General features: G+C 37.9%; 1 protein-coding gene across 1 annotated transcript in view; it reads left to right on the forward strand.

Moving 5' to 3' along the window:
• The first annotated feature begins 1263 nt into the window (after positions 1 to 1263).
• The window catches only part of anos1b (anosmin 1b), a 93290-nt gene continuing 77892 nt past the window's right edge, over positions 1264 to 16661 (forward strand). The window contains exon 1 of the mRNA XM_077231966.1: positions 1264 to 1577. Coding sequence (XP_077088081.1) covers positions 1389 to 1577 — 189 coding nt within the window. The 5' untranslated portion in view covers positions 1264 to 1388. The remainder of the gene's footprint in view (positions 1578 to 16661) is intronic.

Genomic DNA, 16661 nt, shown 5'->3' on the forward strand with positions numbered 1-16661 from the left:
ATGTGACTTTGGAATCAGGTTTGATAAACATTAACAAGATGATCAATGTGTGTGACCTGACTGTGATGTAAACAGCATGTGTGCCATAGTCAACGCCAGGCTCAAAATATACCCCAAACCTATTCAAATTGATTCATAAAATACACTTATGAAGTGTTAATAATGCATCACAGAGTGTTAATGAAAAGCAGAATAATCAATTAATAACTAAAATACAAATAAACACTTTACCTCAGGAATGCTCAGTTCTCCAGCAGAGCTTAGTTCCAGCCCTGCAAGCAGCACAAAAACTTACATTTTCATGTGAAAATAAAGAACTTGATTGGTTGGTTCGGGTGTGTTTGTTTAGAGATGGATATAACTTTTTCTCTCTATTTTATCATGTAGTCGTCATTCTACCACACGATGGCGCCTTAATCACAATGACGCCAGCAAAATGTTATCAACAGATGCTGTAGCTGTAGAAACTCTAGATGCCCAGATGCACATATATGGATGAAAAAACAAACTGGATCCAATATTGCGCATAATTATCTACCTCATAAAAGAAAGCAGGCTGTGGTTAAATTTGGTCACCAAGATGTCAACACAAAAGTAGCCTAATGAACATCATTGATGGCGTCACATGGTAATACCTTGGTACTTTGATTATGATTATCATATCCATGCACGATTTAGCATAACATATACGTTTTATTTTAGTTTAACATAAAAGGGAGACTGAGGAAACTTCAGTTTTAATGTGTCAATAAATTAATCTCAATTTAACGTGATTCATGAACCTCCCATAACAACTGTGGGAAACACCTAATGTCCCCCTGAGGTGAAAATCAAGCTTTTAATGTTGTTTATGTCTAGTGCATGGTGTTTTTAATATGCTTTCAGACAAAAACATGTGCAAATTCACAAGTCAACGCCATTGCTGAGTATTTTCTCCTTAAAACTGCAGTGAACCAAAGACAGTCTCAAAAACACGGTTTGAAATCGCTGGTGTTTCTGACGTCACAGACTACCTTGTAACCAAGGAAGCAATCAAATTAAAGGTAATTTATTCTGACATTTTTTTATTTTTCTGCGACTTTTGATAATTTTATTTGTCGTATAGTTGTTTTGTGCAAAATTGATTGAACGTATTTAACTAACCATTTGGGCCGGAAGTTTTCAGAATTCCGAATGTTTTCACCCTTAACGGTTTAAATTCGTTCATAGACCTAAATACAAAATGACAGACTACATATGCATTGAATTCGGATGACAGATTTTGCGCGAGAGGGAGTGTCCGAGCGCGCGCACCTCTCCAACACACACACATAGCAGTCAACACGAGCCTCACGCGCATCCAGTAGCCTACATTCACCCCGCACAACGATACACACACATTTGCGCGAATGTCCTCTGTGAATATGATGTTTATGAGGAAGGTCTGCTGCTTTCTGCTCTGTTGTGTTTTTGAGGCGAGCGTTGCGCGCAGGGCTGAAGAAGCGGACACTTTGGAGAAGATTGAGAGCGCGCGTTGCTTCTCGCGCTGCCTCACGCTTCACATCACGCAGATCACTGCGTCATTCAAACACCTGCAGGTAAGCAAGAACGACTGGCAATATTTCTCGCTGCGAGTTAGTTTGAAAGTACATCTATGTATAAAAACCTTCAAGAAAAATCTTTGTTGACACTTATATTGTCACAAAAATGAACTTGCCGGTTCTTTGACCAGAGAAATACATAAATACTATTAAATGTTAAAATGTCCATCTTCCCACAAAAAAACATATAGGCCTACATGACAGTGCAAACACGTAAAAGGTAACATACAAAATATCAAATAATTGTTTTGGTCAACAGAAATTGTATGCCAGTGTGATTTGTTTACAAATGTTGTTGCTAAAATAGATAAAGATATTGGAATAATGATAGCCTATTAGGTAATATTAATACAGTTTTAAACGTGTTTGAATAACTAGGTGCTTGAAACCATAATAGATAACTACTCCAAACATATACATTTATAGAATTGGTATTTTGATTCAAAAACTTCCCCAAGCATGTGACAACTAGCCCCAGTCTGCCCTACACCTTTACTTTCAAATGCCGAGTTGGGATCTTTTTCTAAGCATATGTACTTGGTTTAGTGGATGGGAAACACATTGCTTCGTGTGTGTGTGAATGAAGTGTTTATTGGCTGTTTTCACCTGTTTTCTCCATGAGGTTATTCCCTAACTGACTGGAGATCAGCTTTAGTGGAGTTGTAGTTAATTATGTGGTATTTAGAGCGAGAATCCTGAAAGCATATGGTCTGACGGCCCACCATGCAGCATTACTCTCCGTCTTTCTGTTCTGTTTTGCTGTTTAACATCTTTCACTGAAATCGGCTTATGTTTGTGGCAACTCAGTGAACCGATTGTCTCAACCCAACCATAATTAAATCATAATTAGAGGCACATTATGAAAAACTATCCACTTTAGTAGTTCCAGACATTAAACTTTGTCTCTGATCTACTTCTAATGTAATTTTCTCCTCCAGTTCCTGTCTGTAAATCTTGATTTGACTTGTAAATCTATGATTTCATCATAGAATTGCATCTGGATACCAGAGACCCCTTTTGTCACATACTTTTTGCATTTGCATGTTGAGTCTAAACTGCTAAATAAATTACTTTAGAATTAATTACTAATTACTTTATTTTTAGGATCAGTTGAGACTTTTTCTAGATGCGGATTTAAACATGCTATATTAAAAAGCCAGAGAGTGTACAGGCTTATTGGTAGTTGGAGCATGATTAAAATTAGCCAAAATATTACATAAACGAACACGCAAGGGGAGGGAGATTTGTAGAACATGTGTGAGTTCTGTGGTGCAGATGCCATGATGTACAGTCTTAAAATCCCCCTGTAGTCAATAATTGTATCCCTTAAATTTCATCTTTGATCACCAAAATGACATATTTAAATGTTTTTCCTGTGAAAATATTTTTTCCCTGTGCCTTAAAATATCTTGAATGTACACCCTTGCCTCATTGTTTCAGTTTTATGAATATGCAAATGAGCCCCGCCTCCACTCACTCACTCACTCACTCACTCAGAGATCCACTCGTTGACGATCACACGTTGATCTGATTGGTTACAAGGTAGTTTGTGACGTCAGAAACACCAGCGATTTCAAACCGTGTTTTTGAGACAGTCTTTGGTTCACTGCAGTTTTAAGCAGAAAATACTCAGCAATGCTGTTGACTTATGAATTTACACATGGTTTATCTTAAAGCATATTAAAAACACCACATAGACATATAAACAACATTAAAAGCTGGATTCACTCACCACAGAGGGTCTTTAACCATCGATGCCAATGAAAAACCTTAATTTTTAAGAGTGTATAAAGAATGGAATGGAAAGGTTCCATGGATGTAAATTCTTCAGGGAACTATAGATGCCAATAAAGGACCTTTATTTTAGAGGTCTGCTCATTACCCATAATGCAACATGTTTTCGAACGAGACCACTGACACATATATATGATGGAGTGTGGGATCACAGTTGCCTATTTATTGTGGGAATTCTGGGAGATAACACGAGGGCCGGCCTTGTAAAGGACTCGCTAACACATTCTTCTGCGAACTTTGGTAGGAAGGCTTCTGAAAAAGCCTCATAAATTACTCTTACAATTGCTGTATTTAAATAAGGATGAGATTACTCACTTGCAGACTACAATTCTTCTGAGAGAGTTTCTTCATGCTAAAACAGAATTCCAGCCATAATTTCTGTTTGTGAGACAGGACATTGTGCAGGTTTCATGTTTCTGCTCAAAGCATAGCTGGGGGTTTTGAAGAAGGTTTCCTCCCATTTTTCAAGAAAACAAATCCAGCTCAGCGTCTTTACACGCACCAGAAAAGGAATGTTTGATAAGTCATCATTGATGCCTCTCTCTCTCTCTTTCTCACACACACTCATCCTTTGTGGCTGCAGGTGGACAATTTACGACGTCTTGAGACAATGGTGTTTGTTGTGTAAATGGTGCACATATCCAGTGTCACCACAAATTTTTATATTGTGGTAAAAATGTAAGTTATCGCACATGACAGGTGTCGAGTGACAGACATCAAACAAATCCAGGCAGAGTTTTCATTTAGGTAGAATTACACTCCTCCTTTGTTCTTCTTAGCTTAAAGAGGTGTTCACACGGTCGCAGGACGTTGTCCAGTCCCAGGGCTGAGGGTTCGGCTGATCATGGGTCATTACTACACCATTCTGGAGAAACTGCATGTAGAATTTCAGTAGTCAAGTCACCTTCATTTATATAGCGCTTTAACAATATAGATGGTTTCAAAAGCAGCTTTATGGTGATAATAGGAAATTAAAGCAACAGAGATTGTTTTGGCTTCACAGCAGCTCTAGAATAAAGTTATTATCCAGCTAAAGTTAGTTTTGATTGATTAAGTTAAATTATAAACCTGCGCACATATATTCAAACGCACATAACTATAGAATCAATTCTTAATGCGCATGTGAACGCCATCAGCGTCTATCACAGGTTCACATTTAAAGTCTGTTTAGAGAGAACGGTGTCGTCTTAGCGGCCCCTAATTTAATAACAAATGATCATTTAGACGGAAGTGAATCAATCAAAACTAACTGTAGCTGAAAAAAACATTTTTCAAGAACCACTATAAAACCAAACCAATCTCTGTTACCTTAAATTATATCTTTATCTCTGTAAAGCTGCTTTGAAACAATCTACATTGTTAAAAAGCGCTATATAAATGAGGATGACTTGACTTGACTAAGTACATTTGGATTACACAGTTTTAACACAAACAAACTAATACACTTAATGGCCCTCATTTATCAAAAGTGCGTACACCAAATTTCTAACTCATTCTCATCCTTTGGCGTCATATGTGACGCCATATGACAAAACGGTGAAATACTACGCACATGGCACCCTTTATCGTCAATATAACACGCACTGTGATGGGTAGGTTTAGGTGTGGGGTAGGGTCTGCGTCTCATATTCACGCTAAAGGATGCCAGTCAACTTTATGACGCCTTGGGTTCGCGTGTTATATTCACGCTAAAGGGTGCCATGTGCGTAGTATTTCGCCGTTTTGTCATAAGGCGTCACATATGCCGCCAAAGGATGAGAACGGGCTCAAATTTCCAGCGTACACCTGGCGTACACACAAAACCACGGTGACTTTGATATTTATCAATATGGACGTTGGCGTACGGCACGCTCAAATCCTACGCCAGGTCAGGAGGTGGTGTACATGTACGCACGTTTTGAGTTAGTGCGGAAATGCGCTGAGAAACAATTCCTAACACCACAAAACGCACTGACAAACTAAAAGATATGAGGAGCTCTTTTCCAAAACGCGATAAACACCATTTTTAAAAATAAATTTGTATTTTATTTCTATTAATAAACTAGTGTTGTGTCTGCAAAGATGAAATTGATGATCACCATCTCTGTAGTGAACGCGCCTATAGAGAGAGTAGCCTATTTCTTTTCGTTTATAATTGTTTCGTTTAAAGACATTTCAAGCTTTCTTTATAGATATATTTCTCATGTCTGTGGGTTAATTTGTGTTGAGATGCGCTCCAGTGCACGTGCAATGCCACGGAGGCCCGCGCCTCCATGTCATGACTCATGATTATATTGTCTGCTATTTGCTTCTTATTTATTAAATCCAGGCAATTTGTTGATGAAAAAAATATAAAAATTAAGATACAATTTATACAAAACGAAATTCACTTTACAGAAAGGCTTTCTACAAAACAAAACTTAATTAAGTGACCAAAATTATGTCTGAGCATGTCTCCCGAATCCCGATATATTGCGCATCCTATCTTAGCCTATGTTCACTTTTCATAATCAACATAGATGGGGAAAAAATAACATTATTATTTTTTAACAAATATGAAACTAAATGCACTTAGTTAATGGCTACAACACGTAGCCTAATAGTAGGCCTGAATATTGTTATTACTTTTTTCAAGTTCGGCATGAATTACTATTAGCCTAAATGTGTTACTAAATGATTTGAATGTATTTTTAACATTGTTGTATTTAAGGACTGTATTTGTGTGTTATTTTTAATTTATTTGTTTTATGTGGTGGACAATATTGGAACGTGACATTGGAAATATTTATTTAATTTTTACTATTCAATTTATTTTACTATTTATTTTGTTTGGCTTTTATTTATTTCATGCAGTTGCACTTATTTAATTTATATTAATTTATAGTATGAGTCCCTGATTATATGTTGCATGTTCTCTTGTTGTTGTTTTTGTTGTTGTTTTTTTAGACAAAAAATGGATGGATTTATAGCGTTTTGAAAAAAAAAATACAATTAACTTTGAATTTATCATCAACAATATTGTTGTTTGATTTAATAATAATTTTTCATGATGGTGATGGTCTCGATCGCCAGAGAAGTGTCTCCTCTTTGCCGTCTTCCGTGTGTACATGGCGTAAAATGAGGGCGTGGGGGAAGCGGATACTTGAATATATAGGGGCGTGTTATTCTAATGACGATCGTTTTCAGCCGCGGCATTTATCAAGGGCAGGTATTGCGTACACCTGGATTTCAAAGGTACGCACAGCTTCATAAATCAGGCGGTGAGAGGAGTGTAAGCATAATCTTACGCCAACATATACGCCCGTTTCTACGCAAGAATGATAAAGGAGGGCCAATGTGAAGCATATTTCAAATTAGTGAAACAAGTAAGAAATTAGTATGATTTTTGTAATAGTACTAATAAATTGAATGTGTTTTAAACACACAATAGCCAAGTTTATGTACAGTATAATCCAAAAATCCAGTTTGTTTAAATCTCATACATTTTATCTAATGAATATTGCTTGTTCTAAAGCTATTTCTATTTTAACCATGCCCTAGTGAAAATCAGATGTACTAAAATGTATTTAAAATGCATTTATTAGAAATCTACAAATACATTTACATATTTATGTACTTAATGTAAATACCCTGCAATTGTACTGTTGGTGTACTATACTGATAAACTTAAAGTCTGCTAAATTGGAACAAGTAATTTTGTGCAAGTATACTTTAGGTACACTTTAAATATCAGTGATCATATTATTCTTACTAATAGTGTTATTAAAACACATTTTAGACTTCATTTTAAGAAATGTGCATTGTGCAATAAAGACATACTCCAAATAAAGTTTAATTATAATATGTATATCAGTAAGTCTCAAACAATATGTAATTAAATGTGTTAATGGGTTTGTAGTATACTTAAATGTATTTTAAATACATTTTGGTATCGTTTTTTTTTTCACTAAATAAATAATTGTTTTCAGATTTATGCTGATCATTCTAATCAATTTTAATAAATGCATTTTTAAAATATGATCATTTAAATAAAATCAAATATGCAAGAGTTAATAAAGCATTCCATGATTTGAATGTATACATTTTATTTATGCTTGACTGACAAATATTCATCACTTTTTTTTTCTTTTTCTTTTTTACAATTTATTAGTTTATTTATTTATGGAAATTTTAATTCAAATACATCAATCTTAAATTCAGATTTGTGGAAAATTTGAATTTGAATCCTCCCCCTAAATGATGAAAAACTTTTCAATTTATAATAAAAATTATTTTAAAAAATGTGGGTCATAAATGTCAAGGCGACCCTTCTGAGATCTTCAGATCTCATTAAAACGGATATTTTTTATTGTTTATTAAGTAGTCAGGCATATTAATATTATTATTATTTCTTAAAGTGTATATGTATAAAACAATATTTTAAGAAATAATATTTGTCTTATTAATAACTAACTTGATTAACAGATCTGATTGCAGCTATTTCTCTGGTATTCAAGAAAACATGTCTTGGCAATACAGTTTTGAGTAACTTTCGCTCCAGATCAAACCTACTTTATATATAGCTAAGTTAGTAGAGTAGTCTTCACTCAGTAAATCGCATTTGGAAAAAATAACAGGGCAGGTTTCCGCCCCCTCCATAATACAGGGACGGTCCTCTTCCAGGTAGTTAGCGACCTCCTCCTCCTCAGTCTCTTCATACGCTCAGACCAGAGTGCAGTCTTCTGTCCTCCTCACTCGCTGATCTGCTGCTGACCGTCAGTGACTAACTTATCTCTGTGATCAGTATCAACAAACACAAATCACTATCTGTTGCTGTTTCACAAGGTGTACCTCAAGGATCGGTTCTTGGACTACTTCTTTTTCTAATAGATATGCTTCTGTGTGGTTAGATCATGCGATGTCATGAGAGTAAGCCAGCCAGTAAGATTCACACATTTGGTCACATGCTTGGAGCTGCTGCTGTTACATTCTGTACAGTAAAACTATGACTTGGTGGCATTCATAGTCAGATGTTTTTTGCCAAGCTACAGAGAATAACAGAAGAAGAATCCAGATCCGGCTGTCTTGTCTCTCTACTCTTGTATTTGTTGTTGTGTGATAAACACAGTAAAGAATAGCCTACATACTTACTTCTCCGCGAAACAGAAACATAAAGTTGTGCAGCATTGCTTTGTGAAACGTAGTATGTAGTGTGACGATTTTGGGACCAACCCCCACCTTTTAATTACTCACATAAATGAAATGGAAGTTGACCAATCAGAAGACAGACAAAGGATTACGCAGAGGATATGAAAGGGAAGAGGTAAGGAAATGAAGGGGCAGTAAAGGCAGCAGTTGGACAGACAGTCATAGCTCACGGTTCTCTTCATTCATTGCATGAATCTCTCGCCTACTACTAAAGATCTGTGTGGAAGTGAACATTACAAGTAAAGCAAATTGAGTCAAGTCACCTGCTTGGAACTCCTACAACGCTGTTTTGAGTTGGTACAGTCCACAGAGGGAACGAGCCAAAGGGGATTTCATCGCCTCATCTTTGGGACCTTCAGACACCAGCTGCAGAGCGTTGCCTGTTCCTAAAGCCTTACCTCAGGTACTCACTCCAAATCAATTCCCCTCAAGCCCGAAAGTCTTCTTCTGTGGCCGTTGTGCATTCACGTCAGTGACAAACGTACATACACACGCACACAAGTCAAGTCAAGTCAACTTTATTTATATAGCGCTTTTTACAATACAGATTGTTTCAAAGCAGCTTTACAGAGATAACAGAAAAATAATGTTGTAATAATATTGTTAAATATAAAATTAAGTGTCCCCAACTAAGCAAGCCAAAAGCCAAAGGCGAAAAAGGCGACAGTGGCAAGGAACCAAAACTCCATCAGTGACAGAATGGAGAAAAAACCTTGTGAGATCCCAGGCTCAGTCGGGGGTCCAGTCCTCCTCTGGCCAACGAACCAACAGTGTATGATTATGATTCAGGCAGCATTACAGGTCAGAGGTCAGATTGGATCAGAACTTTCACAATATTTATCCAGTTCATATGGTTGGGGTCGGAGTCATCATGCCGGTATTGAGATGAGTTTGGTGAGGTGTCCATGAGGCCTTCACAGGGTTGATGAGGCTGGCACTTCAGGGATGCTTTGTCGTCGTGTCCAGGCATACTTCAGGTACTTCATCAGATCCGGATACGGCCTGGATCCGGCGGACTGTGGTAAACCTCGGGATAAACAGAGAGACTAATATTAGCATAGACGCCATCCTACTTATGATGTACCAAGTACATCAGGATTTATGGGAAGTGTTCCCGGTTCCGGCTGATCTAAACTATGCAGCCTAACATTGAATCATAGAAGTCTATAATGTGTTACATGTATGCTAAGCCAAAGAGATGTGTTTTTAGTCTAGATTTGAACTGACAGAGTGTGTCTGCTTCCCAGACAATGTTAGGAAGTTTGTTCCAAAGTTTTGGTGCTAAATAGTAAAAGGATCTACCGCCAGCAGTTGATTTAGATATTCTAGGTATTATCAACTGGCCAGAATTTTGAAATCGCAATAGATGTGAAGGAGTATAATGCGTTACGAGCTCTCTCAAATACTGGGGAGCTAAACCATTTAGTGCTTTGTTAGTAATCGGCAATATTTTGAAATGTATTCGATGTTTAATAGGGAGAAAATGCAGTGTTGACAGAACCGGGCTAATATGGTCGTACTTCCTGGTTCTGGTAAGAACTCTAGCGGCTGCGTTTTGGACGAGCTGTAGTTTGTTTATTAAGCGTGCAGTGCAACCACCCAGTAGAGCATTACAATAATCTAGCCTTGATGTCATGAACGCATTAACTAATTGTTCCGCATTTTTAATTGAGAGCATATGACGTAATTTAGATATATTTTTAAGATGAAAAAATTTCGGTTTTACAGATACTAGACACGTGACTTTCAAATGAAAGATTGGTATCAAAGAGCACACCCAGGTTCCTAACTGACAACGAAGACTTGACAGAGCAGCCATCAAGTGTAAAACAGTATTCTAGGTTATTATGTGAGGTTTCTGTCAAACACAGCACATCTAGGTTATAGTCTGTAATGATATCATTAAGAATAAGTGCTTTTGAAGTAAGGGATCGAATATTCACTTTATCATTTGTTCATTTGTATTATATCTGTTTTTTATTTTTTGAACATCAATTAAATTTTTACCCTCTAGATGGGTTTGGATATTTTTGGTTGTCCTAATTCGGGGAACAGACACAATCTCTATATGATGATATCTAGGTGAAAGAGTCTCTATATGATGGGATTTATCTGACCTTGTTGACGTGAGACAGCTAGCAGACGGTTGGTTTAGCCAGTTTGTCTGCTTCCTGACCTGAGCCCCAGATTGTCATGTTTGAGCTCTAAGTCTATGTGCCATATTACTAGAGAGAAGAGCAGCACCATCCCATAGGGATGAATACCATCTTTTTTCAACAGGTCCGGTCTGCCACAAAACTTTTCCAATTGTCTATGAACACTATATTATTTTGCGGAGACCACTTAGACAGCCAGCCATTGAGTGTGGACAGTCTACTAACTATTTCATCACACCTTCGAACAGGAAGGGGGCCACAGCAAATTACAGTGTGCTCTGAATACTGACTGAAATTTTGTCCAAAATGCCGTTGGCATTGTTGGTGTACTGTTTAGACCTACACCCATTTTACAAAACTGTTTTCAAGCCTACATCATCCAGCTTGCTAAATCTTGTTTTTTCCTACCTCTGTAATATTGTCCATTTATGTTCTTCAATACAGTCTAGAGTTGTTGAACCAGTAATTAATGGTTTCATAACTTCTGACTTCGATTACTGTAATTCGCTGTTTGTACGTTTAGTTTCAAAACTCTTCTGCTTCAAGTGAATTACAAAAAAATTTTGGTGAGGCCATCTAGATCTTTAAAGTCCCCCTTTGGTGAAAATCCAGCTTTTAATGTTGTTTATATGTCTATGTGGTGTTTTAATATGCTTTAAGACAAACCATGTGCAAATTCATAAGTCAACATCATTGCTGAGTATTTTCTCCTTAAACCTGCAGTGAACCAAAGACAATCTCAAAAACACGGTTTGAAATCGCTGGTGTTTCTGACTTCACAAACTACCTTGTAACCAATCAGATCAACGGGCCATTGGGCTTTAGCATATCATTAACAGTGAACTAGCAGGGGAGTCTCGAGAGACTTACAAGCTTACAAATTAGAGATGTTTGTTGTGCTTTTGTCTAGCCCAACCAGACATTGGTGAGCGGAGTTAGAGTAAATGAGTTCTACCAACAAGGCATGCTATTTGCACTTGGTGTAAACAGACACTCCGTTTTTGGCATATGCTTTGTAAAGTGTCCTTGGGTTCTCAAATAGAGCAATATAAATAGATATTAGTGGTATTATTAATAGTGATGCTTGCCAAGCAATGCATCACTTTTATGATCTTGCATGTTTATTATTACTCTTCCTCTTTCATACAAATTTTGGCATCTAACTTGTCATACACCCATGAATTAGGTAATCGTTCAGCTTATTGAGGACATTTTTTAAGGCATGTGAAAAATTGGGTGAAATATCCCATAAATTTCAACATTGAGAAGGAATTAGTGAGATGATATCTCTGCATTAGAATGTCACAGAAACTTGTGGTGGGCTCCTTGTCTCAGCCTTGCAAGCAGAAGGTGACAAAACCTTATTCATCCTCTACAAACCTATTTATCAATTACTCAGATAACTCTCTTGTGTACATTTTCAGGTTGCACTAAACAAATGTCTCCAGCCTGATAATCTGCATTGCATTCTTTAAGTGTGTACATTGTGTTTCTCATTTGTGTTGTTGTATGGCTTTACTAAAATAACTAATTTCAATTATTATGTACAAAGTGATGTGTTACGGTCAAAACCACAAGGGCTTCTGGTAATTTGTGTTAAAATATAAAGGCTGGTTAGTCACAGACACTATAAAAATCCAGCAGAACAACTTTATTGAAATGCTGTTTACAGGAAGAGACCACACCACAGAGAGCTGTGCTAATCTGTTTCTCTTTAGCTCTTTATTTGAAACAATACTGAAAATGGAGGCTTTTTTTTTTTTTTTTTTTAAGGGCAAGAATTGGTGAGGCTATAAAAGCGGTTCAGGGAAATGTCGTCAGGTTGGTAGACACACTCTCTCACAATAGGGCATGTGGTGAAGACTGAGGTCCGAGCAAACATCACGTGATTATGAGACACTGAACAATGTTAAGCTTTGTAGAAATAAGAAATGGGTTTATGGCATGGAACATATAGTTATTTTCCACAGCACTAAAATGGAAGCAATGTGGCATAATTCTCTGGTGGCTTTGATGGTGGTCTGTGGTGGGAGCATGAAAGAAAGGTATGATAACTCATATGAGCTGAACGACAATTTAAACTGTCCAAGAATGACAGGAATGAATGAGAGGAAGTTACAATGCCAATTGACTGATAAAAAAAAATACTTTTATGTTGTGGTTGATTTTAATATGGTTTGTATTTTGTCTCAAGTATCTTGTTTCAGAAATATGTTCAAATTGCTGTCCCTTTACTTAAATATATTTATTAAACTATCATCTAACATTAAAGTAACATATAATGAAAAGTAGCCTGCCCCACACAAGTACTGGTATTAATATTAGACACCATAGCTGTATGGATTAGACTATGCTCATCTATAAAATGTCTTGTTACACCACTGAATAAAAACATTGATGTTGTCTTGATGATATTTTTTTATTTGCAATGAAGGGATTGATTGCCTTACAAAAATGTTGTCATTTACTGATTTTTTAAAAACATTGACGAATAATTTAAAAAAATGTCCCGTTATTAAAGGGATAGTTCACCCAAAAATGAAAATTACCCCATGAATTACTCACCTTCAAGCCATCCTAGGTGTATATGACTTTCTTCTTTCAGAAAAACACAATCGGAGTTATATTAAAAATTGTAATAGCTGTCACTTTATGTTCAGTTTAGTTTTGTTGTCATGGACTTTAAGTTTGTTGTCAAGTCAAGTCACATTTATTTATATAGCGCTTTTTACAATACAGATTGTTTCAAAGCAGCTTTACAGAGATAACAGGAAAATAATGCAAAAAAGTTTGTTTCCAGAAGAAAAAATATCAATATTATTGTTAAATTATAGATTGAAGGACAGTTCAACACCACCGACTCTAGAAGCATGTGGAAGGGAATTAATAGCATTACGGACTATAAAGGAAACATAAACTCCACAGTGAACAACACTGCCTCTCTCCCAGATGAGCTGAACACTTTTTATGCTCGATTTGAGGGAACTAACATCCCCCTCGCGGAGAGAGTTCTCGCGGCTGAAGCTACAGAGGTTAGTACACTCTCCGTCTCTGTAGCGGATGTAACCCGATCTTTCCGTCGGGTGAACATCCGTAAAGCCGCGGGTCCAGACGGTATTCCGGGCCGCGTCATCAGAAAGTGCGCGAACCAACTAGCTGGTGTTTTTACGGACATTTTCAATTGGTCCCTCTCCTTGTCTGTAGTCCCCACATGCTTCAAAACGTCCATCATAGTACCTGTACCGAAGCAAACCAACATCACCTGCTTAAATGACTGGCGCCCTGTTGCTCTGACCCCCATCATCAGTAAATGCTTTGAGAGACTAGTCAGAGATTACATCTGCTCTGTTCTACCTTCCTCACTGGACCCACTGCAGTTTGCATACCGCAATAACCGCTCCACTGATGATGCTATTGCATCTACAATACACACTGCTCTCTCCCACCTGGAAAAGAGGAACACATATGTGAGAATGCTATTTGTAGACTACAGCTCAGCATTCAATACCATAGTGCCCTCCTTGCTTGATGTGAAACTCCGGGCTCTGGGCTTAAACAGCTTGCTGTGCAGCTGGATCCTGGACTTCCTGTCAAACAGACGCCAGGTGGTTAGAATAGGCAGCAACATCTCCTCATCACTGACCCTCAACACTGGAGCCCCACAGGGCTGTGTTCTCAGCCCACTCTTGTACTCCTTGTACACATATGACTGCGTGGCAACTCACAGCTCTAATTCCATCATCAAGTTTGCTGATGATACTACGGTCGTAGGTCTGATCACCGACAACGATGAAACGGCCTACAGAGAGGAGGTGCTCACTCTGACGCACTGGTGTCAGAGGAACAACCTCTCCCTCAACATCAGCAAAACCAAGGAGCTAGTGGTCGACTTCAGGAAGAACGACAGAGAACACAGCCCCATCACCATCAATGGAGCACCGGTGGAGAGAGTCAGCAGCTTCAAGTTCCTCGGTGTCCACATCACAGAGGAACTCACATGGTCCGTCCACACTGAGGCCGTCGTGAAGAAGGCTCATCAGCGCCTCTTCTTCCTGAGACGGCTGAGGAAGTTTGGAATGAACCGCCACATCCTCACACAGTTCTACACCAGCACCGTCGAGAGCATCCTGACTGGCTGCATCACTGCCTGGTATGGCAATACTACCAGCCGTAACCGCAAAGCCTTGCGAAGGGTGGTGCGCACTGCCAGCCGTATCATCGGAGGTGAGCTTCCCTCCCTCCAGGATATTTATGCCAGGCGGTGTGTGAAGAAAGCTCGGAGGATCATCAGAGACTCTAGCCACCCGAGCCATGGGCTGCTCTCACTGCTACCCTCAGGCCGGCGGTACCGCAGCATCAGGACACACACCAGCCGACTCCATGACAGCTTCTTCCCACAAGCAATTAGATTTCTAAACTCTTGATCCCTCATGATCAATAACCATAAACATTCTAACTGTCAACACAGCACAACATAACCTACTGCATTTACATAATATATATATATATATATATATATATATACATATATTTGCACCTTACGAGTATCTACTCTATGTATAATTACCTCTTTTTGTATTTTTGTATACTGTTGTATATGTAAATTGTTGTATATTGTATATTGTTGTATATTGTAAATTGTTGTATATTGTACATTGTATATTATTTATTGTTCTGTTAGTGTATATGGTACTGTGAGTAATTGTGCGCACATTAGATGTGTAATCTATGTAAATCTGATGTTTGCTGTAATTGTTTTCGTCACATCGTGTCATACTGCTATGTTGCTCGGAACTGCACCTAAGAATTTCACCCACTGTTGCACTTGTGTATATGGTTGTGTGACAATAAAAGGATTTGATTTGATTTGAAATATTAAATTTAATGTTAAATTTAATGTCCCCAACTAAGCAAACCAAACCAATGGGCAACAAAGGTGTAAAAGGTGACAGTGGCAAGGAACCAAAACTCAATCGGGTGGAAGGATGGAGAAAAAAACCTTGGGAGAACCCAGGCTCAGTCGGGGGGGCAGTTCTCCTCTGGCCAACGAACCAACAGTGTATGATTATGATTATGATTCAGGCAGCATTACAGGTCAGAGGTCAGATTGGTTTGGAACAATAAGAATATTATCCAGTTCCATCTGGTTTAAGATCAGAGTCATCACACCTGGATGGAGACGGATTCGTTGAAGATCAGTGCCGATGGCTGTCGTGTCGATGAGGCCTTCGATTAGAGTCTAGTTGACACAATCTCTGCTGACACTTTAGGGATGCGTTGTGGTCGTGAGGAACGATGTTAGGAAGATGTTCTAGAGTTTAGGTGCTAAATAGGAAAAGGAACAGCAGTTTATTTTGATATTCTAGGTATTATCAACTGGCCAGAGTTTTGAGATCGCAATAGACGTGAAGGACTATAATGCGTTAAGACCTTGCTCAAGTACTGGGGAGCTAAACCATTTAGTGCTTTGTAAGTAATCAGCAATATTTTAAAATTGATACGATGTTTAATAGGGAGCCAATGCAGTGTTGACAGAACCGGGCTAATATGGTCATACTTCCTGGTTCTGGTAAGAACTCTAGCGGCTGCATTTTGGACGAGCTGTAGTTTGTTTATTAAGCGTGCAGGGCAAACACCCATAAGAGCATTACAATAATCTAGCCTTGATGTCATGAACGCATTAACTAATTGTTCTGCATTTTTAATTGAGAGCATATGACGTAATTTAGATATATTTTAAGATGTAAAAATGTGGTTTTACAGATACTAGACACGTGACTTTCAAATGAAAGATTGGTATCAAAGAGCACACCCAGGTTTCTAACCGACGAGGATTTGACAGAGCAGCCATCAAGTGTTAGACAGTATTCTAGGTTAGTACGTGAGGAAGTTTTTTTGTCCAATAATTAGAATCTCTGTTTTTTCAAAATTTAGTAGTAGGAAATTACTAGTCATCCAGTTTTTT

This window comes from Siphateles boraxobius, unplaced genomic scaffold (assembly GCF_051911475.1).
Source record: "Siphateles boraxobius isolate OS27281-9 unplaced genomic scaffold, OSU_SipBor_1 160, whole genome shotgun sequence".
NCBI classification, from domain to species: Eukaryota; Metazoa; Chordata; class Actinopteri; order Cypriniformes; family Leuciscidae; genus Siphateles; species Siphateles boraxobius.